Here is a 26,768-nt window from a genome sequence, read left to right on the forward strand (position 1 = left end):
CCGTACAACGGAAGCAACATGGTGATCAAAAGACAGGTTGCTATAAACCTGGGTGCCCAAATCCCTCACGACTGATTGCGTGCTTAGAACGTTATTAATGTGATAATTTGAGGGGACGTCACTCTCCCCAAAGGGAATGATGATGCATTTTTTGGTATTCAGCTTGAGACCATGTTTCTGGCACCAGCCACTTATTTGGGTGAGACCCTCTTGAACGATGTCCACATCACTTGGGGAACTGATGACAGCACCCAGCTTGCAGTCATCTGCAAACTTAGTCAGCCATAGCCCACTGATTTTGGCCTGCACCTCAGAAAAGTATAGCCCAAATAACAGAGGCCCCAAGACCGAACACTTGGATACGCTACTTGGTACAGGTCTACTGCTTGAGGTGGCTTCCCCTATTCTGCCTATGTGGGTTCTATCAGTGAGCCAGTTTGCTACCCATCTGGTAACATATGAATTGATGCCTATTTGAGAGAGTTTATCTATTATGCCAGAGTGGGGAATACTGTCAAAGGCTTTGGCCAGGTCAAGGTAGGCGGTGTGCACAGTCTTCCCCTTGTCCATGTCTTTGGTGATTGCCGCAAAGAAGTCGACCAAATTTAGCAGACATGATCTCCCCTTGACGAAGCCAAACTGTGTAGGATCAAGTGTTTGGAGGTTCCCAATGTCCTTCCTAATGAGGTCCATGATGATCTGTTCTATGGCCTTGCAGATCAGGCTAGTTAGGCTGATGGATCTATACTTTCCTGAATCAGTGGACGCTCCACCTTTGTGTAAAGGGATGACAGTGGCTGTCCTTCACTCAGCTGGGATGAAGCCAGTACTCAGACTTTGGGTGAACAGGATGCCTAATGGTGCTGCAAGTTCCTGCCTAAGTTCATGTAGGATGCAGCCTGGGATGTTATTGGGTCCCATGGAAGCTGTATTTTTTACCTTTGAGAAAGCAGTGATGACTGTTCCCTAGATATACGGGGAAGCGGCCTGGGATGTTATCGGGTCCCATTGAAGCTGTAATTTTTGCCTTTGAGAAAGCAGTGATGACTGTTCCCTAGATATACGGGGAAGCGGGCAGGTACTGAGGATGTCCTGATTTACTGATGAGGGGGACAGAGGGGTAAAGTTTTCATTGAATCTGTCAGCCAGCAAGTTTGCTATATCTACAGTATTTGTACATGTAGTGTCCTTGACCAATAGTTCTGAACAGATCGGGGTTCTTCCTTTGAGGTTGCGGACATATGTGAAGAAGGCCTTATGATTGTCTCTAGTAGAGGAGGCCAATTTGGACTCTAAGTTTGCTTTGGAGGATTTCACTAGTGGTCTTATTTACTTGTTCAGGCTAAGGAGACTTTGCTTCCAGTTGGGCACCTGCTCCTTTTTGGTCAGCATTTTTTTCCTTTTGTTATAGAGTTCATTTATTGCAGATGTCCACCAGACAGGTTTACTCTTCCTTGCAGAGGATGACTTAGTCCGGTCGGGTATTCCTGATTCATTGCATTTATATAAATGCTCGCATAGTGCTTTGGTGTAGTTTTGGACATTGGTGCTAATTCCTACAGAGGGGCAGGGGCTATGAAGCTGTTTACACCAGGTCCACATCAGCTTATCGAAAGCTGAAAAGAACAAATGCTCTTTGATCAAACCCTAAGCGAACAACCTAAATATCGAAGACACAGAACAGCGATTTTTTTTCCCAGGGGAAAAAAAAAAAAACTCGCTGATCCACAAAAAAATGAACACACAAAATAAAGTAGGGGGCTTCGCCCCCACACCTTCCTGATGTGTGGGGACTGTGCCCCCACACCCCCCTACTTAAATATACCAACTCCGAGATCGCACCACAGTGGAGGAAATGGCAAACTCCCGAAAACAGCCCCAGCAATTTTTTTCCTAGGGAAAAAAAATCACTGTTCTGTGTCTTCAACATTTAGGTCGTTCGACGTTTTAGAGTTCGATCAAAGAGCATGCGCTCTTCTCAGCTTTCGATAAACTGATACTGACCCGTTTTATACCATGCCTCAGAAAGCTGTAACCAGCTTTGGAGAAGTTTTTATGTCTGATCCTAGCTAGAGGGGGTTGGGGCAGATGGTGACTTCAAAAGTGACCGCTTTGTGGTCGGATCTTACCAGGGAGGATGATACTATCGGGATGCTGCAGTGGTTACCCATGTTGGTTAACACCAAGTCCAAGAAACTATCACCTCTTGTGGAGATATCGACTAGTTGTTCCAAGGCATTAGCATTGACAAAATCAAGGAATCACTGGGCATTTGTGTTCTGGCATGAGTAATTCATCCAATCTATGTTTGCGAAGTTAAAGTCACCCAGGATCAGGGTAAAAGTTTGGTTTACCCTTTGAAGAAGTTTACCATATTCATTAGCAGGCTCTACCCTTTACAAAATCAAACTGCTACAGATCTAACCTGATCAGATTTTCGTTAATCAAGCCTGTTATAACATACTCCATGGCCTTAAAAATGAGTCTCTTCAGACTGATGAGCCAGTAGTTTCTGGGGTCAGTATTGCAGCCACTACTATGGAGTGACACCACCAGTACTGTCCGCCATGCTTGTGGGACTGAGCCTGGAGTCAGGATAAGGTTACATTTATTTATTTATTTATATTTGTTTACCAGGAGTGTCTGACTGGATGTAGGTCCATTTTCAGCGGGGGCCCAGGGAGAAAAGCTCCACAGTTAAAATAAACAGACAGTAGTTACACTGGATTACATAGCGATTAGCAATTTACATAGCAATTACTTACAACATACTTACAGATGAAGAACATAGTACATCAGTAGACAACTAGAATCTTTTATCTGTGAAGTACATAACAGACATTAACAAATGTTAAAATAAGAAGTTCCTGCTGTATAAGTACTAGGCTTATGAGCATCTGAGATTGCTATAATCAAGGTAGTTAGTGGAGTGGAAAGAAAGGTAGTGGTTGGATGGGGTGGGTGATATTAGAGTGGGAGTTCCATAATTTGGCTATGGTGCAAGAGAATAGTGCTTCACCAGCAGAGTTATTGGCTTTAGTGATCTGCAAGTGATTTTGTTGCTGGATCTTAATGGTCTGGTGGTGCGATAGGGTTGGAGTAGATTCTGGAGGGATGGGACATTTAGTGGATGATTTACTAGTTTGTGGGCGAGTGAGAGTTGATACCATTGAAGGAGGTGAGGGAGTTCAAGCCAGCCCAGTTCAGCAAGTGAGAGACAGTGGTGACTACGGTAGGATGCCCCTGTGGCGAATTTGGCAATTTTGTTGTAACAGGTCTCCAATGCAATAAATCATGGAGAGGTTCCACCAGGGCATACTTAGCATTATTTAATAAGCAGCCCACAATTTTATCTAGTCACTTAAAGGACAGAGTTTTCAGGACGTGTTCTTTAGTGATAAGTTCATTGGTAAGTACTAGGCTAGCTGTCTTGTAGGTCATTTTAAGCCTAGCCAATTTCCTTTTTTTGTGCTTGAATTAAACTGTCCCATTTGATGTTAGATTGGCCCTACCCATCCCATGATCGAGAAAAAGAAGTTGTGTCTTACATTACGTTCCATCTGTGTCGTTCATCTTCATTCATTCTTTACTGATGGGTTTTGGTTCTGTCCTCGGAACAGACTCGGCCGTTGTAAAAAGCTTGTGCCAGCCAAAAAACTCTGAAGCTAAGCTTTATCCACAGTGCTCCTCTCTACATTACCTCAGATAGAGTTTGCCAGTAAGGATAGGACAGAATGCAGGTAGAAAGTGGATGCTTTCTCTGAGCAATTTCCTTAGCATAGGAAAGGACTATAGCTGAACCTCCAAGAGTCTTTAGGAGGGGGATGGTGGGTTGTAATGAATCAATGAAGATGAAAAACACAAATGGAACGTTATGGTAAGACATATTTTCTTTATCTGATGTTGTGAATCTTCATTCATTCCTTACCAATGGGACAGAGTCCCTAGCTATCTTGTTTCTTGGGGGGGGCCTTATGAAAGAATGTTCCTGAGCACCACTAAACCAAAGGAGGCTCTCCTCCTGGAGACCAAATCCAATTTGTAATGCATGATAAAAGTATGAGGCGAGGCCCATGTTGCTGCTGCACAAATGTCATGCATGGAAGCCCTAGCATGGAAAGCCACAGAAGTTGCCACTGATCTTGTGGAATGTGCTTTGATCTTAGATGGGACTGAGAATTTGTTAGTATGATACATCAAGGAAACGCAATCTCTCCACCATTTAGATAAGGTAACTTTGGATACCCATTTTCAGACCAGATTAGGATATAAAAATTTGGTCAGATTTCCGTATGGACTTCATACTGTCAAGGTAAAAACTTAGTTGTCTGTGAAGATCGAGCTAATGCAAGATATACTCACCTTTATTAGAGTAGTTTGGGAAGAAAACTGGTAGATCAACTGTCTGGTTAATAGAAAGATCAGAAATAACCTTAGGCAAAAAGGAGAGATTAGTCCGAAGTGATACTCTGTCCCTATGGACGATCAGGTAGGGATATTTTGTGCATAAAGCTTGCAATTCTGAGACAAGAATTTTAAATCACAGTCTGTTGCAGGTTCAAATGGGGAGCTGGTTAAAGTTTGGAGTACCAGGGTCAAGTTCAATGGCTCAATTGGCTGTTTAAAAGGTGGCTTGATATGTACAACACCCTTTAATAAGGTTTTACAGAGCCGGTGAGAGGTTAAGGAGGAAGCTTCAACCCCATTATGGAAATTGGAGATTGATGAAAGGTGGACTTGAATGGAAGAGGCTGCAGCTCTGGAATCAAGAAGATTCGATAGATAATCCAAAATTATTGGTATTGGTGCTGAAAAAGGATCAATTCCCTTTATACGAATATAAAATGAATTGTTTCCACTTACCCATTTACTGAGATAAAGCTTCCTGGTGGATGGTTCATAAGAAGCCAGAAGAATGTGCGGACCGGGCAGGATAGGTTGCTTTGCCTGGCAATCAACGGAAGTGAAGAAACCAAGCTGTCAGCTTGAAACTCAATATGGTCAGATGAGTCAAACCCTGTGGATGCAACAGCAAGTCCAGAGTTGAATCCAGGGTTGACGTACTAAGTGAGGCCATAGCAAGTGAAACCAAATTTGTCGAGACCAGAAGATTGGAATTAGGATTACTCTGCTTCTCAACCGAAGAGCCTTCTTTAAGAATTGTGGGACTAGAGGAAGGGGAGGATAAGTATAAAGATGTCCCATGGTCCAATCGTGTAAAAGAGCATTCCTCGGGGGCTCCCCCTGTGGGGGAATTAGGGCAAAGTAGCTGCTGTATTTGTGATATGCGGGGGAAGCGAATAGATCACAGCAAGGCTGACCCCAGCGGCTGAAAATCTTCACCTCTATGACAGGATCGAGGGACCACTTGTGAGGCAGGAGAATGCATCTGCTCATCTTGTCTGCAATTACCACAAAAACATGGACAGAGTGCAAAAGCAGTCACCAATAACCCAGAAAAGCACTCTGACAACCATTTACGCCCCAGGAACTTTTATTAAGACAGCACAAGTAAAAAATAATGCTAAACACTTCACGGTATGTTTTCATCCAAGACTTCATCAGCATAACCATCTAAACCACTTCCCCTTATTTTATACCACTAGCAATTCACCCAAGCCAATCATTAAAGGCATAATTAAGCAGAAATATTTAATTAGACACAGTAAAATCAAGATAACTGAAACTAGGTTTAAAAATATATATAAAAAGAACTTCTCATCCTATTACACGTCACTTACTAAACAATCTTATGGTACCAATCTATTAAAAAACCTTGACTTGATAAATTTATATTAAAAATACAATAAATAGTTTATTAAAATACCTAACGTAGTCAGTGTACGAACACATACTAGAAACAATGCTTTACTGCCCTCTAGTGTCCAACACATTTATAACACTAAATTCTAATAACCATAGCTAGTGGGGTTTGGCTTTATTGGCCTGAAATTGTCCATTAAAACGACTTCAAATGTAAAAGTCATGGGCAATCAGAATCGCCATATAGCTGAAATACCTGATGTTCATAAGGGTCATTTGCATATATCCCATGTGCCTCTGTTACAGGAGGTTTGGGAGGTCACTCATTGGAAGTTCTAGCTTGGCTGGAGTTTTCATTTACTTTTTTAAATTCTAATAATTCATAATGTATTAAATCAATAATAAAATGCAAAAGGTCTAAAACTTTTGTACAAACATGGAATTGTCATAAACATATTAAAATACTAATAACTATCAATTGTCTGTTTGAAAACATTTGTATATAAGGGACATTTCTGTCTAAAAAACTTTTATATATTAAAAATACATTACATTGTTTATTTATTTTATTTTACTTTATGTTATTAAAAAAAATACATTAATTAAAAAAAAAAAAAAAAAAAGAACTTTGAGTAGTGACTCTACAATTTGACTGCTCTTAATTTCAACACAGATGCAAGGGAGACCATCTTGTTTAGGCCCGGCCATTTATTCACTTCCAAGACCAGCTGCCCGTATACTTCTCTATATTCTGTTTGGGTCTCCCAAGGACCCCCTCTAACATCCATTTGAACTTCTTCCAACACAAAAAAACAGCTCGGGCCGGTACTTTGTTTTGGTTGAGTATCACTTGGAGTTGCGATCAGTCTCTGTAGTCTGTGAAAGGGAAGGCAGACTCGACAAGACTGGGTATGGAACTCCGCCCCCTTGAATTCCAGTCTTTGAGATGGAATAAGCTTGCATTTTCCCTGGTTCACTGTTATCCCTAGGTGGTTCAGAAGCTGCTGGGTGTAGTGAATCGCTGAAAACAGTTGATGCTTGGTTGGGCGGTGAGGAACCAATCACCTAGATATGGAAACACCTGGAATCCTTGTAGTCTCAAGTGAGCTGTCACCACTGCCATGCATTTGGTGAACACTCTGGAGGCTGTAGAGAAGCCAAAGACTGGGAGTAATTGGCCCCCAGCAAGAAGCGGAGAAACTTTCTGGAGCATTTGTCTTTTTTTATATGGTAATATGCATCCTGAAGGTCTATAGAGCACATCCAATTGTCCTTTCCCAAGAAAGGGAAAATAGACTATACTGTGACTTTCGGAACTTTGCTTGTTTGACAAATTTGTTTAGGATGCTGAGGTCCATAATTGGCATCCAGTCCCCTGATTTCTTTGGCATTAAAAAGAATCTTGAGTAAAAGCTGGATTCTGCTTGGTCTGGAGGGACTATTTGGATGACCATTTTTTGAAGCAGCTTTTGAATTTCTATAGCTGCAAATTCCCTTTGACTGGGTGGAACATCGGGAATGCGCCTTAAAGGCCTTGGGATAATACTGAATGGGATGTGATATCCTCTGTTCATAACTGTCTGCACCAAAGAGGCAGTGGTTATTTCTTGCCAGGCAAAGTGGTGCACACAAAAACGTCCCCCGACTGGTAACAGAGGCAAGCAATCGGGCCGCTCTTCAGGACCGCTGACAGGGCTGTCCAGAGAAAGAATCCCTGGATCTCTGGTTACATGGACCCCCCTCTGCCCCTGAAGGGGTGTCTCCCAGATGAATTCCCCCCTCTACCCCGTGGGGGGGGGGGACCACCACACATGTCATGGAAAGGACCTTGGGATTTTCTGTACCACATTTTTCCACTCCTCTGATTCCTGGAATAGGGTCGCTGAGGTGTAAAAAAATGTACGCCTATGTCAGACAAGGTCTTACCGTCCTTCTTACACCTGACTAAGGTGTCTTTAACCTTCCGACCAAAGAGGGATGAGGCCTCTACAGGGGCATTTAGGAAGACTTGAAAGGGTCCGTGAAATCACAGATGCATCCAGGCATGACGTGTAGCTATAACACCAGCGCCTGCTGCCCTTGCCACCCCTTCAGTTGAGTGTGAAATCAGCCTCATGGATGAATTTGAGATGGACTCCAGGGTAGCAAGCTGTGAGGTGACTTTGTCCCGTACCTCATCAGGAATGCTCCTGCAGGGTTTCTAAGAGCTCTGAAATTATGTCTCTCTGAAGCCGAGTAAAATGTGCCAGATAGTTCAGGGACTGAATAGCAAAGGTCGCTGCAGAAAAAAACTGCTTTCCTAGTCTGTCTATTGCCCGAGCCTCCCTGTTAGGGGGATGGACAGTAGTGCTCTCTTCGGCAAGCTGTTTCTTAGTGGCTGCTGCCACAACCATTGCATCCACAGGAAGGCCCTTGGACCAGTGAGGGTTGTCCTCTGGTGGTGAAAGAATTTGATCTGGTTTACGGGGATAGGCTCAATGGCATCAAGACTATTCCCATGCGCGCTGCACAATCAGCTGGACGAGTTCTTCTGCAGGTAGGGTCACCCAGGAGGCAGAGAGCCTGCAAGAACATGGACTCCTCAGGGGAAGGGCTGCTGAACTTGCAATCACCGCGCTGTTTCAGGATCTCCAAGATGTCTGCAAAGGAGACATCAAGGGGTGACCGTGGGGACCCTTCTCCCTCATTGCAATCCGTATCTTCGGTCAGATTCCTCTTGGGAATCAACATGCTTCCTCTTGCAAGAAACCTCTTTGAGGAGAGCATCAGAAGAAGAGCCTGCAGAGGGGGAACCCTGTTGAAGGGTGTCATGTAGCTCCCACGCCCGGTGTCCATGAGTAGGGGGCTGCAACAGCTGTGGCTCAGAGGAAGGGGAGGGGTCAATCTCTGACGCCGGAGGGGCCAACTGAGAGCCTGCAGAGGCCAGTGCCCTCTCCATTGCCTGGAAAGCAGGTCCTCCCAAAGAGGGATGGGAGCCCGGAACCAAAAGTGACAAATTCACAACCGGGGTCACACCCCGCTCTGAAGGACCCGTCACCAGGGAAGGAGCCACAGGAGGAGATGGCTTCATCAAAGCTACTGGGACTGAGGCAGACATATGAAAGGGTGATGCCATACCAGGGAACACTGTGCCGACAGGCCAATCTTGGTCCGCAGGATGGCCCGGCTCCAAAGAAGCCATAGGCCAAAGGGTAGTCGTCGGCACCATGGTAAAATCTACCACCGGTGCCAAAGAAGCTGGAACCGGGGTCGGTGTCGGTGATGAATGCTCCAAAACCTGTAAGGAGGTCAAAGGAGGAAAACGCTATGGAATCATTGGAGCAGAATCCTTGGCTCCAAATTGGAGGGAGGGTTTAAATGGAGTTGAAAAGCCTATGGCTGCTAACAGCTGATCCACTAGCCTCACTACATCTAGTTCAGAAAGACTCAAAGGAACGCGTGGGCATCCTCGAAGGTGAAGCTGGACATTCTAAAAAGGGGCTGTATTGTTGGCCATAAAATGGGTCCACCGAAGGGTAGTACCTTGTCCTAGGGAGTATGTCACCTTTCTGTACCAAGGTCGAAGGACCAGAATGAAGAACAGGGAAAGGGGGACGTATCTGGATCTTAGATAACTATTGTTGGCACAGAAAGGGTCGGTGCCAGGGAAAGGGGGACGTGTCTGGATCTTAGATAACTATTGTTGGCACAGAAAGGGTCGGTGCCAGGGAAAGGGGGATGTATCTGGATCTTAGATAACTATTGTTGGCACAGAAAGGGTCGGTGCCAGGGAAAGGAAGATGTGTCTGGACCTTAGATAACTATTGTTGGCACAGAAAGGGTCGGTGCCAGGGAAAGGGGGAACGTTTCTGGATCTTAGATTAACTACTGCTGGCACAGAAAGGGTCGATGCAGAGGTTGTAATTGTAGGTGTCAGTGCCGTGGCCAATGCAGTTATCACTATCGGTGCCGAAGAGGCAGAGGATGGCGCCGATGTAGCTGGTTGAGTCAGAACCGAGGCTGCTGATTTAAGCCTCGGAGCCGATGTATGTGACAATTTTGGGACCTTAGGTTTCGGTTCCGATAGTTTAGACTCATGAGGAGATGAGGGGAAGGACTTGCTCCTCTTTTTATGTTCTGTCCTGGGAGGCGGCGAGGCCTCCAACTCAGAAATAGCCTCTGAGAATGTAGATTTTAACATCCCGGCTAGCATTAATTTATTTTTATGCTCCACAAGCGTGCAGGAGCTGAAACCTTTACAGATCTCACAAGGGGAGTTCTCAGAAAGGTGAGGCACCCCTAAGCAGTAAACACAAGATAAGTGGTTGTCAACATTAGGCATTTTCCTATCACATTTGTCACATCTCTTGAAACCTGTAGCCCCCTTCTTATCAGACGTATTAAAAAATTCAAACAATCACCAATGTTTGTTTGTTTGTGTCTTTTGGCTTTTCCCGGTTAGGGGTTGCCACAGCGGAACTCCGGTCTGCTAATGACTGCTAGTGGATTTTTACGTACCGGGTTACCAGCCCTGACACACAACTTTCAACAAAGGCACGCCCCATTCACGTATGCCTCCACACAGAAGACGCTCTAACTGAGAATCGAATGGGACAACGTCTTGCTATGAGGTGACAACGCTACCGCAGCACCACCACCGCAGTCAAACAATCACCAATAAAGAAAATTTTTTTTTTTTTTTTTAGTGAAAAGTGAAGGTAATTACCAGTAATTGTAATAGGAATACCCAAATGGGTAAAGAAAGTAAGTACCAATAATGGTATGAGAATACTCACTTGGTAAAAATCTCAGAAAAGAGACACAGAGGGGCACAAAAATAAAATAAGGATATCCAATATACCTATAGAAGGGAAAAAATTACAAAAAAAATAGCACAAGAAAGTGAAATTTAGGAATTATTTTCGTCACTTACCTGACAGCCTGGTCTGATACGTCTTGTTTTTGTACGCAGCAAACAAGATCTGAGGTAATGTGGAGAGAGGCACCACGGGTAAAGCTTAGCTCTAGAGTATTCTGGCTGGCGCAAGCTTGTTACAACGGCCGAGTCGACTCCGAGGACGAAACTGAAACCCATCGGTAAGGAATGAATGAAGATTAACAACATCAGATTTACGTGTTACCCCTAGTGAGAATAACTGGGATCACACCATATAGGTGATGATGAGTAGGGGGTTTGAGAGATATAGGTATCGTAAGGCTGGGTTTAAGTAGGTTTTGACATGTGAGCAGATATTACAAAAGCATGCATTAAATAAACCTTTTTTCCTCCATGGACATCAAACACTAGGAGGAAGGTGAGACATGCAGAACATTAAAACTATTTCCATAACAGACGGACCTGCTGTCAGCTGTCACCCCAGACTCAATAATGTCCATCATCACTGGAATTTCTCACCTACTGACAACTGCAGAGTTGCTGCCAGGAAAGCTTATACCAAAGTTAAATCAGTGAAAATGCAGTTCGAGACCTGCTGCAAATACAAGCATGTTGAGGATAGTAAAACATACACAGAAAGCACATTTAAAAAGGTTGCTTGTAACACACCTCTACACAGAGGTCAGACAAAAAGCTCATTTTACAGTCAGCAATGAATTATACAAAACATACATTTTGTTACTGTAATTATATCAGCTGTTAATCTCTCTAATAACACAGACCCCCCCCCCCCCATTATCAGTGTTACTTTAGTTCAAACAGATGCAATTGTCAATTAGTTGCAAAATACTTTTGTTAATGTCACTTAATTTTTGAGCTGTTTACACAAATATATGTATGCTTGTCTGGGGCAAATACATGTTAATATCTGCAAGGCAGTGCTATTCAGATATACTACTCAAATACCAAGTAGCACAGCAAAGTTTATTTCCAGTATTGTATATGCTTTCATTTGATACCATGGAGTACAATATAAACAGGTTCTGGGTCAAGTTATTAACAAAAGTATTAATACATGGCATATAATCATAATATTGTAGGATAATAATTCATATTTTCTCTGTTAACAAGTTGCACCATTTGGGTCAGGAGCCACTCCACCTGTAAGCTGACTGGGCATATGATTTATTTACTTTTCATTTATTTCTGTTAACAGAGGTAAAACAATGATCACAACGAATACATTTCAGGTCCACCCAGAAAGAATATGCAAAAAGAGATATAAGAGAAATAATATCACAGGCACAAAAGCTGAAGTATATATTAATACAAAACAAAATAAGAAAACAATGACATATTGTACTGCTTGCTGACTAAAGCAGTACATTTAAAATAGCTGCTAAACATTATTCAAAAAATATGCAAAATCAAAATAAAAAATGACTTTGAAATTTGGTGTACTGATCTGAGATACTTAGTTTCTGGTTCCTGAAGTGCAGGGCTAAGCCAGCTCTGTGGTGCAAACAAATCGCTGATGACGGTCGATATGATCAGAGTTCGACTAGCTGCACAAGAGCCTGTAGGAGCTAGCCACAGAGGATGCCAGTGAGCAGCACTCTTCCCCTTGTGAAGTGGCAACTGCACACAGAAATGGTGGGCCACCCCAAGATCAGTAAGTTGGCTCATTCCCTACTAACTCTAGCCAGAGAAAAGAAGGGGAGATTGGGGTTTCCTGGCCAAGAACGAATGAGGGGTAGGGTTCTCGCCTAGCCCCAGAATACCAGACTCCTATTCTACCAGAATGAATGGGCCAAATAGGCAAAGGAATAGGAGAAATTGGGCAATATCTTTAAGGGAGCAAAAATAAAACAAAAGGTGAATACACGGTTGATATATTTAGGTTATGTGCCCTAAGTGGAAACACTTGCACTGAGTTTGATTTAAAAATTTTGATTTTTAGCTGGGCATGGAATTTAGTGTAGGAGGTTAAGTGTTTCACATGTGAAGTGTTTGAGACTCGTGGTTTCTGGTCCAGAATGATTCTAGTTATATTGAGTTTGGATGCTAACAGAGGAAAGGCTACCATTTACAGAAGTTTAAGAAGATGAGATCCTAACAGCAGGTCAGCTGTTTTTTTAATGGGAAGCCATTCAGCTTTGGTGATGGCTTGACATGCATGTTCTTGTGTAGGGTATGGGGAGAGGGTAATAAATCTACATATTTTGATTGATGTGAATTGTACTATTTTGGTACGTGCATTACAGATACCAGCTATTATAAAAGGAAGCTACATTCTAGCAGAACAAGTAGAACTCTCTTACCTATGACAGCTCTTTCTGAAAAGGAAAGGAAATGTACTTTAATTACTGGATTCTGTTGTATCAAGATCCAGTTTAACATTTAGAGACTCAAACAGCAGAATACACTGGTTCATAGGTGTGTACTAGGCTAATGGCCCTGGGGCCTTTACAAGCCTAACCCATTGAAGTGCCCTGGCATTGTGCCCCGAGTCGTTAGTTCCCAGTGCCTCTATCAAGTACAGCTACTGGAGTTATCCCTGGGGTGAACTTTATATTTCCCATCCACTCATCAAGATTTCTCTTGAAGAGGGCCAGTGAGGTGCTCTGCTTGACATGTATGGGAAGTCTATTCCAGAGCATGGGCAGTCTCTGGGTTATGAACCTGTCCCTCCAGCATGTTCTGTTGACTATGGTAATAAGGTTGAGGTCTCTGCAGCGTGTGGTATGGAGGGATTAGGATTTCTTTAGATGTAGCATTTCTAACAGAGCTGGGTCAGACATGGTTTTGTAAATCAAGCAGAGATCGTCTCTTAGTACACGATATGAGACAGAGAATAGCTGGGGGGGGGGGGGGTTTGAGTCTGTCCATGCAGGACATGTGTTTAAGGCCTAGGATCCTTTTCATGAGGTACTTTTGCGGCCTCTCCAGCTGTTGCATGTGTCTAGTGAGGTACATGCCAAATAGGGCATTACACTCTATGACTGGTCTAATGAGGGAAGAGTAGAGAGAAATGATGACCTCATTCTTCCTGGATCCAAATTTAGAGAGAGAGAATTATTTTGGTGCTAAGGATCGTTGCCAGAATCATAGAGAGAGGGGGGGAGCCACCCCCACTTTCAACAGCTGCCCAATGTACTCTGAAAGTGCTGCTGGAGTAGCGATTACCAAGAATAGTTTGCATTGGCATTTCTGAGGAAACTGCAAGTTCAGGCAGTTGGAAACCTGACAATTCAAGTAATAAATCATCTTTTTCTGGCTGTCCAAGCTCGCAGTTACCATGGAAATGCCTATGCAAGAGTTTCTAAGGCATACCGATGTATGTGGAAATGCCTATGCAAGAGTTTCTAAGGCATACTGATGAATGTCTTTCATCGTGAGTTTTGGATAAAGCCAAAAAATAACCACAGAACGAAAGTCCAAAATTAGAAACTATTTTAATTACTTATTCATTTAAAACTTTAGCAGAACAGGTTTCACATCAACATGCACTTTCTGAACAGCAAAAGTATGAAACTTAATATCTGGCATTAGTGAAGGACTGTAATCCTCTGCATACATCTCAACAGTTGTATGAAACTTAATATCTGGCATTAGTGAAGGACTGTAATCCTCTGCATACATCTCAACAGTTGTATGAAACTTAATATCTGGCATTAGTGAAGGACTGTAATCCTCTGCATACATCTCAACTTTTGCTTAAGAAATCTGAACAAAGCCAAAAATGATGGGGGGTGGTTTCACCGAATCCTAATTTGGTGAGCATACTTGCGTGACAGTGCTGTTCACCGAAGCAGCACTTTCGTGTAAGTATGCTTGCTGCTGCGGTCATACTACGGTGTGGTAAGGGAAAATTCCCTTTTCCCCACTGTAGTGCGACCTTGGAATGAGAATATTAAGGTGGGGGGTGTGGGGGGGCACAACCCCCTACATTGGGGGGTGCAGGGGGACTTGCCCCCCTGCATTCAAGTAGATTTTGTGTTTTTTTTTTTTTTTTTTTTAACATACTTTAACTAAAGCGTTTTTTTGATGAAAACGCTTTCATTAAAGTGTGTTCAGTGGTAATGGATTCGGGATTTTGATCTTTAGCTCAAAAGTCCTAGATCTATATATATATATATATATATATATATATATAAAATATAGTTGAAAAGTATGTTCTACAAGTAACATTTAATTTCCATACGTTGGTGCAGGCCTGAGTGTTGTTGCCTTTCATCCACTAATTACCAAGGTAGGCTTTCACTCTCCTATCTAATAGCCTGTTTTAGGGAGACTTTTCCACAGAGAGATATTTCACTGAAGCAAGACTGGCTTATAATGTAGTAACCGTTTTGTTGTATTTAATTATTCATTCACTGTCTTACACCCACTTTATACTGTTCAGGATCATTATGTGCGCTGACAGCAATGTACTAACAAGCTATAACAGTAAGGCATATAAACAGTTTAGATTCAAAGATACTCCAAGGCAACAAATATTATGGCAATTTGTACCTTGCCAGTACACACTCTCAGGCAGCACCTTGCCAGTACACACTCTCAGGCAGCACCTTGCCAGTACACACTCTCAGGTAGCACCTTGCCAGTACACACTCTCAGGCAGCACCTTGCCAGTACACAGTCTCAGGCAGCACCTTGCCAGTACACAGTCTCAGGCAGCACCTTGCAGTACACAGTCTCAGGCAGCACCTTGCCAGTACACAGTCTCAGGCAGCACCTTGCCAGTACACAGTCTCAGGCAGCACCTTGCCGGTATACAGTCTCAGGCAGCACCTTGCCAGTGCACACTCTCAGGCAGCACCTTGCCAGTGCACACTCTCAGGCAGCACCTTGCCAGTGCTCACTCTCAGGCAGCACCTTGTCCGTACACACTCTCAGGCAGCACCTTGTCTGTACACACTCTCAGGCAGCACCTTGCCAGTACACAGTCTCAGGCAGCACCTTGCCAGTACACAGTCTCAGGCAGCACCTTGCAGTACACAGTCTCAGGCAGCACCTTGCCAGTACACAGTCTCAGGCAGTACCTTGCCAGTACACAGTCTCAGGCAGTACCTTGCCAGTACACAGTCTCAGGCAGTACCTTGCCAGTACACAGTCTCAGGCAGTACCTTGCCAGTACACAGTCTCAGGCAGCACCTTGCCAGTACACAGTCTCAGGCAGCACCTTGCCAGTACACAGTCTCAGGCAGCACCTTGCCAGTACACAGTCTCAGGCAGCACCTTGCCAGTACACACTCTCAGGCAGCACCTTGCCAGTACACACTCTCAGGCAGCACCTTGCTAGTACACACTCTCAGGCAGCACCTTGCCAGTACACAGTCTCAGGCAGCATCTTGCAGTACACAGTCTCAGGCAGCACCTTGCCAGTACACAGTCTCAGGCAGCACCTTGCCAGTACACAGTCTCAGGCAGCACCTTGCTAGTACACAGTCTCAGGCAGCACCTTGTCAGTACACAGTCTCAGGCAGCACCTTGCCAGTACACAGTCTCAGGCAGCACCTTGCCAGTACACAGTCTCAGGCAGCACCTTGCCAGTACACAGTCTCAGGCAGCATCTTGTAGTACACAGTCTCAGGCTGCACCTTGCAGTACACAGTCTCAGGCAGCACCTTGCCAGTACACACTCTCAGGCAGCACCTTGCCAGTACACACTCTCAGGCAGCACCTTGCCAGTACACACTCTCAGGCAGCACCTTGCCAGTACACACTCTCTGGCAGCACCTTGCCAGTACACAGTCTCAGGCAGTACCTTGCCAGTACACAGTCTCAGGCAGTACCTTGCCAGTACACAGTCTCAGGCAGCATCTTGCAGTACACAGTCTCAGGCAGCACCTTGCCAGTACACAGTCTCAGGCAGCACCTTGCCAGTACACACTCTCAGGCAGCACCTTGCCAGTACACAGTCTCAGGCAGCACCTTGCCAGTACACAGTCTCAGGCAGCACCTTGCCAGTACACAGTCTCAGGCAGCACCTTGCCAGTACACACTCTCAGGCAGCACCTTGCCAGTACACACTCTCAGGCAGCACCTTGCCAGTACACAGTCTCGGGCAGCACCTTGCCAGTACACACTCTCAGGCAGCACCTTGCAGTACACACTCTCAGGCAGCACCTTGCAGTACACACTCTCAGGCAGCACCTTGCAGTACACACTCTCAGGCAGTACCTTGCAGTACACAGTCTCAGGCAGTACCTTGCAGTACACACTCTCAGGCAGCACCTTGCCAGTACACACTCTCAGGCAGCACCTTGCAGTACACACTCTCAGGCAGTACCTTGCAGTACACAGTCTCAGGAAGCACCGTGCCAGTACACACTCTCAGGCAGCACCTTCTTTTTCCAGGAGGGCCATATCGGTACAACCCAGAATACATTTGTGGATACCCATCCAGTCACTAGTTTATGTTTAGAGTAAGATAGTCAATCATCATCATCAGCCCCCTTTTCCCCATGTTTCTCTACTTGGGGTCAGGGTATTGTGTTAACTATCGCCAAAACTCTCTTGGTTCAGTGCCACTCTCCTACCTTCTTCAACACTCATGCCGGACTATCACAGATCTTCTTTCACACAATCCATCCGTCTCTTTGCTGGACGTCCTCGATTCCTCTTACTTTCTTCCTGTCTGTCCCAAATCTTCCTCACCAGATTGTCTTCTGCTTTTCTGCATAAGTGTCCAAACCACCATAATCTGTTCTCTTTGATCTTTTATGCAACTGGAGCTACTTGGACTTCTGCTCTTATGTCCTCATTTCTTCGTCTGTCCCACAGTGTGCATCCTACCACCCTTCTCAGGCACTTCATTTCCATCACCTCTAGCTTCTTCATCTGTTCTGCCTTTACTGCCCAGGTTTCTGTACCACACAGTAGCACTGGTCGCACTGCTGTCTTGTACACCTTACTTTTCAGCTTCTTTAGAATTCTTCTGTCATAGACTACACCTGACACTCTATGCCAGTTGGCTGCAGCCCCTCTGATTCTAGCTTTGACCTCTTCATTCAGACTTCCCTTCCCCTCAACCACCCCTCCCAGACACTTGAAGCTGTTTACCTGTTCCACTATCTTCCCTTCTATCTCTATTCTCAGATTCTTCTGATTTCCCCAATTTGCTGCCATTACCACTATCTTATCTGTGCTTATTTTCATCCCATGTGCCTTGAGTTTTGCATTTCATTCTCCAATACCTCACTGAAATTCTTGCTCAGAGGCCACCTGTAATGTCACAACGTCTGTGTACAGCAACTTTGTCACTCTGATACCCTCCAACCTGTCTGCTAATGTAGTCCATCACCAGTATGAACTGCAGTGGGCTCAGAGCTGAACCCTGATGTACACCCACTCCCATTGGGAACCCCTCTGTGAGGCCGAACACTGTTCGTACTTGAGTCAGTGGGTCCTTGTACATAGCCTGCACTAATTCTACCAATGTTTCTGGGTAGACTTAAAGACTTAGAAGTCTTCAAGGTCTTTTTAACTGTTTATGTTTAGTGAGATGCATCTCAAAGAGGGTATAGTATTTGATAATTGGTCTGATCAATGCTGACTATAAGGGAGAGATTACCTCTTTAGACTGTGAAGATACTCCCTTGGCAATTAAGTGAGCTAAATAAAAGGACTTCCTGACAACTGTTGTCACATGATTGTCAAAAGAGAGGAAGCTATCAGCTCGAGTTTCTAGGTCGCTGACAAAATTTTCAATTTGTAGTGGTGTGTGGGCTATACAGTACTATGACAAGTGGGGCTGTGCGCAAAGTCCAATGAGGGGCAGGCCTGGTGCACACAGTCCAATGAGGGGCGGGCCTGGTGCACACAGTCCAATGAGGGGCGGGCCTGGTGCACACAGTCCAATGAGGGGCAGGCCTGGTGCACACAGTCCAATGAGGGGCAGGCCTGGTGCACACAGTCCAATGAGGGGCGGGCCTGGTGCACACAGTCCAATGAGGGGCGGGCCTGGTGCACACAGTCCAATGAGGGGCAGGCCTGGTTAACACAGTCCAATGAGGGGCGGGGCTATACATGCAGTATAATGACTCCGAGGAGATCGCTGCTTAACATACAAGGCCATGTCAAACCCAGAGCTGTTGGACATACTACACTTAAAGAAATCCCAATCCCTCAGAGCCTCACGCTCCAGGGATCTAAACCTTGTCATCACAATAAACAAAACATGCTGGAGGGATAGGTTTCTGACCCACAGACTCCCCAGCCTCTGGAATAGACTGCCCATACATGTCAAGCAGAGCACCTCTTTGGTCCTCTTCAAAAAGGAACCTTGATGACTGGATGGGAGAAAGGAAATTCAGCCCAGGGATCACGTCAGTCGCCCTGCTAGACAGGGATCCATGGAAGTAAACAGTGTGGGAAGAAATAGCCAGGGAATTGTTATGGCTAGGCTTGTATAGGCCCTAGGGCCGATAGCTTAGTACCAACCTATGAACAGGAGGGGCTGTGTATACATATGATGAGGGGAGGGGTTGTGCACTAAATATGACATTACACTTCTGTGCATTTAGTTTGAGCTCATGTTTAGTACATCAAAGGTTTACTTGGGAAAGTTAATTCAAGGGAGTTTGGGTATCATAGGGTGACTTAATAACAATCTCCAGTTTGCAGTCTTCTGCAGACTTTAAGTGCCAGAGGTCTTGGCTCTCTAGTTGGAGATCTCAGAAGGAAATAACAAAAACAAGAGATCCAAACACTGAACCCTGAGAGACACCACTGGTCACTTTCATACTTACTGATGAAGCATCTGCAACTTGCACTGTGTTGGCTCTTTTAGCCAGTTTGTTATCCAGCTCAACAAACATGGGTTGATTTAAAAAGCAGTTAGCATCTGTATGATGCCGGCATGGGAAATGGTGCTGAATATGTTTGCCTGGTCAAGATACACCAGCCACTGTAACTCTTTTGAAAAAGTTTAAGTTAACTGAACAGGATTTGCCCTTCAGAAAGTCAAACTGCTGGGAATCAAGCCAAACAAGGGTCTTGATATCACAGTTTATGAGATTAGTTATGATACACCCCGTGGTTTCACAGATGAGGCTTTCTAATACTGATAGGACTAACTAACCAGGGTCATTAGTAAGGCCATCCTTATAATGGGGCATCACCACTTAAGTTTAATACACAGAGACAAAACCAGTAGCTAAACTTAAGTTAAACAGCTTGAGGAATGTCTTCAAAGGCATATTTAGTAGAATAATGCAACTAGGTATATGATATGTAGTAGTAAATACACAATAAAAATAGATTGTTGTATACCAGAAGTCTGACAAAATCAAGCAGCTTCCATACTTTTTTTCTTATCCAGGTGTTAACAAGGTTATGAAATGTTTTTGGAGAGTAGCAGAGCTTGTTGAAAATCGGTGTGATGTACTTAAATGAGGCAGTCTCTACCAGTAATGAACATAATCGGTGTGATGTACTTAAATGAGGCAGTCTCTACCAGTAATGAACATAATCGGTGTGATGTACTTAAATGAGGCAGTCTCTACCAGTAATGAACATAATCGGTGTGATGTACTTACATGAGGCAGTCTCTACCAGTAATGAACATAATCGGTGTGATGTACTTACATGAGGCAGTCTCTACCAGTAATGAACATAATCGGTGTGATGTACTTACATGAGGCAGTCTCTACCAGTAATGAACATAATCGGTGTGATGTACTTGAGGAAGTCTCTACCAGTAATGAATATTTTGACTCTGGCTTTTGGTGGAATGAAAATACTGGAAAAGGACTCCATGTGCCCCATTCTATCCAATGTCCCCGCAAGTGTGCCCCCTACTTTCCCTTCATCCTGGCCTTGCCACACCGTTTAGATTACTTTTTTCTCTTGTTTGCTCACACTTTGTTGCACTCCTCAGAGTTTTCCTGCATTGTTTCAATATATCTTAACTGTTCATGATTACACTATAACAAATGAGAAGGAAATAATTAAATAAAGTCAGAGACCTCAGCTCCCACCCCAGGCCACTTGGTTCTAAATGCTCAGATTTGATTTTTTTTCAAAACTTTTGAGACAAATACTGCCTAAACAAAAATTGTGGCTAAAGAAAGAAATTCATTCTTACTCTTCCCTTTCCACCTGCACCCTCTCTCCACTCCCTAAATGGCCAAGTTTCCTCCTGCACCCTCTCTTCACTCCCTAAATGGCCAAGTTTCCTCCTGTACCCTCTCTCCACTCCCTAATTGGTCAAGTTTCCTCCTGCACCCTCTCTCCACTCCCTAAATGGCCAAGTTTCCTCCTGCACCCTCTCTCCACTCCCTAAATGGCCAAGTTTCCTCCTGCACCCTCTCTCCACTCCCTAAATGGCCAAGTTTCCTCCTGCACCCTCTCTCCACTCCCTAAATGGCCAAGTTACCTCCTGCACCCTCTCTCCACTCCCTAAATGGGCAAGTTTCCTCCTGCACCCTCTCTCCACTCCCTAAATGGCCAAGTTTCCTCCTGCACCCTCTCTCCACTCCCTAAATGGCCAAGTTTCCTCCTGCACCCTCTCTCCACTCCCTAATTGGCCAAGTTTCCTCCTGCACCCTCTCTCCACTCCCTAAATGGCCAAGTTTCCTCCTGCACCCTCTCTCCACTCCCTAAATGGCCAAGTTTCCTCCTGCACCCTCTCCCCACTCCCTAAATGGCCAAGTTTCCTCCTGCACCCTCTCCCCACTCCCTAAATGGCCAAGTTTCCTCCTGCACCCTCTCCCCACTCCCTAAATGGTCAAGTTTCCTCCTGCACCCTCTCCCCACTCCCTAAATGGCCATGTTTCTTCCTGCACCCTCTCTCCACTCCCTAAATGGCCAAGTTTCCTCCTGCACCCTCTCCCCACTCCCTAAATGGCCATGTTTCTTCCTGCACCCCCTCTCCACTCCCTAAATGGCCAAGTTTCCTCCTGCACCCTCTCCCCACTCCCTAAATGGCCAAGTTTCCTCCTGCACCCTCTCCCCACTCCCTAAATGGCCATGTTTCCTCCTGCACCCTCTCCCCACTCCCTAAATGGCCATGTTTCTTCCTGCACCCTCTCTCCACTCCCTAAATGGCCAAGTTTCCTCCTGCACCCTCTCCTCACTCTCTAAATGGCCAAGTTTCCTCCTGCACCCTCTCCCCACTCCCTAAATGGCCATGTTTCTTCCTGCACCCCCTCTCCACTCCCTAAATGGCCATGTTTCCTCCTGCACCCTCTCTCCACTGCCTAAATGGCCATGTTTCCTCCTGCACCCTCTCTCCACTCCCTAAATGGCCATGTTTCTTCCTGCACCCTCTCTCCACTCACTAAATGGCCAAGACAGTGTAATAACTGTGGAGAAAATATGATAATTAAGCTTTTATTCAGGAAGTGGCTGCTTGGCCCTTAGATGCCATGAGTTTCTAGATGCTGTGAAGTACATTTTATATTTCTCCCCAGCCTTTATCAGAATTATGGCCTCTGCAAAAATCATGAATAACTAAAGAAATTCAGTTTTTTCTTTTCTTTCAAGGAAGAAAAACGTTGTGCCAAAAGTTTAACGGTCAAAGCTGACAAAAAATTAGTTCCTAATAAACTGAAAATATAAATGTTTGCAAAGATATATACATCATACCTTAGAATAGTATCTATCTCCCTAGCAAAAGAAAAAAAAAAGAAATGATAGTCACCATTTGTGCATCTCTCTGATGTCAGACCAGGATGAGAGTGAATGAATAAATGGCCTCATTCATATACTTCAAGTTGCTGTCACACATCATACAGCTTGCCTTTTCACCCCATCCCTAAAAAACTACCATCTGTGTCCACCTGACAGCCAGAATATAGTAACATATTTTAAATTATTGATCACAGATGTATATTCACAATATGCCTCCTTGCCCCCACCTTCCAATGTCAGTCACCTATATACACTTATAATAAGTGATTGTGAGAAAACAGAAAAAATATGTATCATAGTCATGTATTCCAGTCAGTTGCTCCTAGACAGTACACTGCTCCTAGACACCCCATTTACACCCTCCTATGATTGGGTGAGAAGTTAAAAAAAATAATGACCACACTGTCACAGCCCCACAAAAGCCAGAGTTACTTTCTGTGCAGTCTTCAGAGGTTTAATTTAGGAAAATTCAAGAAATAATGACCACACATTCCCCAATTCCAAACAACTTATAGTGACCTTCTGTGCACACCTCTGAGGTTTGATTGTGAGGAGGATTTAAGAAATAATAATTTTACTGTTCCCATCCCCCACCATCCACACACAAACAAGCTATAGCAACATTCTGTGCACACTTCTGAGTAGGTCCAGTTGTAGAACAGGTGAGTCCAGGACAGAACCTTCAAAACATCTGTGTCAAACTCCACTTCTCCAGCCTGAATTGTGGATGCTGCCAGGATCTAGATGTTCTGTGATGCATTTTATGTCTTATTTTTGAAAGATACGGACTTGTAGTATATGGCTCACTATAGTTATACTCTGAATTTGGGGAAAAGGCATGCTTGTTAAGCACCATTCTGAAATCAGAAAAATAATTAACAAGCTATTACTAAGTACCTCTTACTACTATTACATTGTAGACACACACTAGAGCTTCTTCTTTCGGCTGCTCCCGTTAGGGGTCGCCACAGCACATCATCTGTTTCCATTTCTTCCTGTCCTCTGCATCCTGCTCTGTCACACCAACCACCTGCACATCCATAAAGCTCATCTTAGGTGTTCCTCTTTTCTGGTTACCTGGCAGCTTCATCCTTAGCATCTTTTTCCAAATATACTCTGCATCCCACCTCAGCACATGTCCAAACCAACGTAATCTTGCCTCTCTGGCTTTGTCTCTAAACCTTCCAACCTGGGCTGACCCTCTAATATACTTATTCCAAATCCTGTCCACCCTCGTCACACCCAGTGCAAATCTTAACATATTTAACTCTGCCACGTCCAGCTCAGAGTCCTGCCTTTTTGTCAATGCCACTGTCTCCAACCCATATAACATAGCTGGTCTCACTACCCTCTTGTAGACCTTCCCTTTCACTCTTACTGGTACTCGTCTGTCACAAATCACTCCTGACACACTTCTACACCCACTCAATCCTGCCTGTACTCTTTTCTTCACCTCTCTTCCACACTCACCATTACTCTGAACTGTTGATCCCAAGTATTTAAACTCATCCACCTTCGCCACCTCTACTCCCTGCATCCTCACCATTCCTCTATCCTCCCTCTCATTCACACACATATATTCTGTCTTAGTCCGGCTGACCCTAATTCCTCTTCTCTCTAGAGCATATCTCCACCGGTTTCTACTCTCACTGCAGATCACAATGTCATCTGCAAACATCATAGTCTACGGGGACTCCTGTCCGATCTCATCTGTCAACCTGTCCATCACCATTGCAAATAAGAAAGAGCTCAGAGCTGATTCTTGATGTAATCCCACCTCCACCTTAAACGCATCCGTCACTCCCACCGCAGACCTCACCGCTGTCACATTACCCTCGTACATATCCTGTACCACTTTTACATACTTCTCTGACACTCCCGACTTCCTCATACAATACCACAACTCCTCTCCAGGCACCCTGTCATATGATTTCTCCAAGTCCACAAAGGCACACACTACAGCACTAACAGCAATCAGCAGTCACCACAAACAGTAATGGAAAGCTGCAAAACAATTCACATGACTTTTTTTCTACAGTCCAGCTAAAGTGTGTAACAGTGTGAACGAAGTGTTTAACAGCTTCCTACCACTATTTTGTGGTGGTTGCTCTCTGTGTGGCACCAATAAGTGTGTTACAGCACTACTGTACTTTTCTCTAACTTTATTAGGTATGGCTAAGATTTTATTGTGGCAAAAAAAAAGTAAAGTACTGGCCGACAGTATGTTTTATACTCCAAAATCTCACGTTTCTATAAAAAACGTCCCACTTTGGGTATTTGAAAACACGGCAACACTAAAGAAGAGGGGTTATCTAACAGTGTAGCACCTCGCAGGATGCGCAGTAGCAAACCCCGCCCCTAAAGACCCACAACTTGCATTGCAACTTTAATAGTAATTAGCTGTAGGGGGGAAGGGCTGGTAGTAAGAGTGACTTCTGCGACCACACGAATAATAACAATAATATATACATACATACATACCATTCGAGAGGCAAGTGGTAGTGCAGATCATCGAATTTAATTAAATACCATAAGTGATAAAACAATAAAGAAAATTATATTAAATACAGCAACATCACCAAGACATTGAATCACTCGTAAAGGACGTCTTACAAAACTCTGACGTTACATAAGCCGATGTAAAACCCAGAGCTGCACAAATCCTGTCCAAACGACCGGAAATGGCTGCTTAAAGGGGCCGACTACATCTTACTACCAAAATAGCATAAACTTTGTTGTTTTACACGTACTGTCTACCACTTATAGAGATAAGGACAATCCACTCCTGCCTGTATACATTAATTCGGGCTGAATGACTTAACTAGATATATCATTAGAAAGATAATACACACGTGTTTTTACTATTTTTTCCAATAAGGGATATTTAAAACTTCCCTCGAAACGGAAGAATGGACCCTGCCTACCACTATAGTAAACTGTGCCTATATACCGCCCACATCCTAAAATATACGTCTAATAACGTGTTTTACAGGTAGCTAAAATCGTTAGACGGAGCTTCTGATTTTCTGAAGAATATGAATTCTGAAAGTCAAATGTATATCAATATTTCGTGGCTTCAGTCTGCAGATAATCCCAGCGATTTTCCAGAAAATCACAAGTGTTTCAAGGAAAAAGCCAAAAATATGAGGCAAAAATCTTGAATGTTGAGATTTATGCATGCAGGAACCCTGTTTTCCTGAGGTTATACAACCTGGGGCATCCCAGAAACCAGAGAAACAGTGGATGAGAGGCATACTTCTCAACTGTCCAGATTTTTGCTCCATTCCTCTTAAAAATTGTGGTTTTCTGTAAACGAATATTACTACCACCAAATAAGGACATGTTTGAGTTCCGGAGTTCATGCCCTTTAGAAAGGCATGCTAATACAAGATCTGGCATTCTAGTAAATATTTGCCCCTTATTTTGGACCTTTTTCCTCCTATTAGTTGTGGCTTTGTTTTGTATTTAGAGACTGAACGGTATTGGGGGGGGGGGGCTACGCACTTGCAGATGTCACAAAGATATATCAAACAAGCATTTCCTTTTGTTTTTTTTTTTTTTATTGAGCATTTCATCCTTTTAAAGATATATCAAACAAGCATTTCCTTTTGTTTTTTTTTTATTGAGCATTTCATCTTTTTAAATTGATTTATTCCGTTTATTACATGTTGAAAAATTGGTTGCACTAACATGCTTCTTTGGTTTGTTTTCATTACCTGCACATTATCAGATAAACGTCTTACAAAAGATTAACATTGCAGTTGCTATGAAATCTCGTTTCTTTAATATGCTGTAGCTCCACGCCGTTTAACTTCTTTCACTTCATCAGGTAGCTAATAAATAAACATGATGCTTGCGACCCAACATGTACAGATCTATTACAAATCCAGGTTACTATGTGGATGACTAATGGTTTGCATAAATCAAACCTGTGCAGTTTCAAATGGGATTTTCATTTCGGTTATGTCAAGTAGCATCCCAAAACGAGTTCCCCACATAACTCTCAACCAATCGGGGACAAATCAAGAAAAAATCTGGGACACTTTTAAACTTAGTCCTGTTAAATGAAGACATTGACAGAATAAGAGAATGTGAATTAATATACATTTTTCTGAAGCAAAGGAAGTCTATACCTCTTAATTATTGGCATCATTTATTACGTGCAATTCACCACTTTTCTTCAAAAAGCCACAAGTTTTAGGAGGGTCACAGCAAAATTAGGGACATTTGAGAGATATGGCTTCGCCAGCGTCATGTAAGTAATCACTGCAAACGGGTAACTCACCCAGTCGGACTTTTCTGGTAAACAAAAACAAATAAAACGATTAAATAAACACTATTTGAAAGTAGTAAGCATTGAAAGAGAAAGCTATCCGTGCTTTGTGAACTGAACCCTGATGACCACAATCCAAACATAACAAACGGAAATAAGATTTGTTATCCTTTTTTTTTAAAGAAATACCCGCCCACAAAGTTAAGTCATTCGGGC

At 43.8% G+C, this 26,768-nt stretch overlaps 1 protein-coding gene across 3 annotated transcripts in view; it reads right to left on the minus strand.

Annotated features, from left to right (window-relative positions):
• SIRT4 (sirtuin 4) overlaps nucleotides 1-26,673 on the minus strand; it is a 197,795-nt gene extending 171,122 nt beyond the window's left edge. The window contains exon 1 of one of the 3 annotated variants that reach the window (XM_044068906.1): nucleotides 26,413-26,673. Coding sequence is in view for 2 of the 3 variants with exons in the window: in XM_044068907.1 (XP_043924842.1) it covers nucleotides 24,761-24,763 (3 nt within the window). In the remaining variant the exon portion in view is untranslated. Of the gene's footprint in view, nucleotides 1-24,760; nucleotides 24,946-26,412 lie in introns of those variants that run through there. The other 2 variants (XM_044068907.1, XM_044068905.1) reach the window with 2 other exon arrangements.
• Nucleotides 26,674-26,768: the final 95 nt, after the last annotated feature.

Source organism: Protopterus annectens, chromosome 4.part0, assembly GCF_019279795.1.
Source record: "Protopterus annectens isolate FY-2018-M chromosome 4.part0, PAN1.0, whole genome shotgun sequence".
NCBI classification, from domain to species: domain Eukaryota; kingdom Metazoa; phylum Chordata; order Ceratodontiformes; family Protopteridae; genus Protopterus; species Protopterus annectens.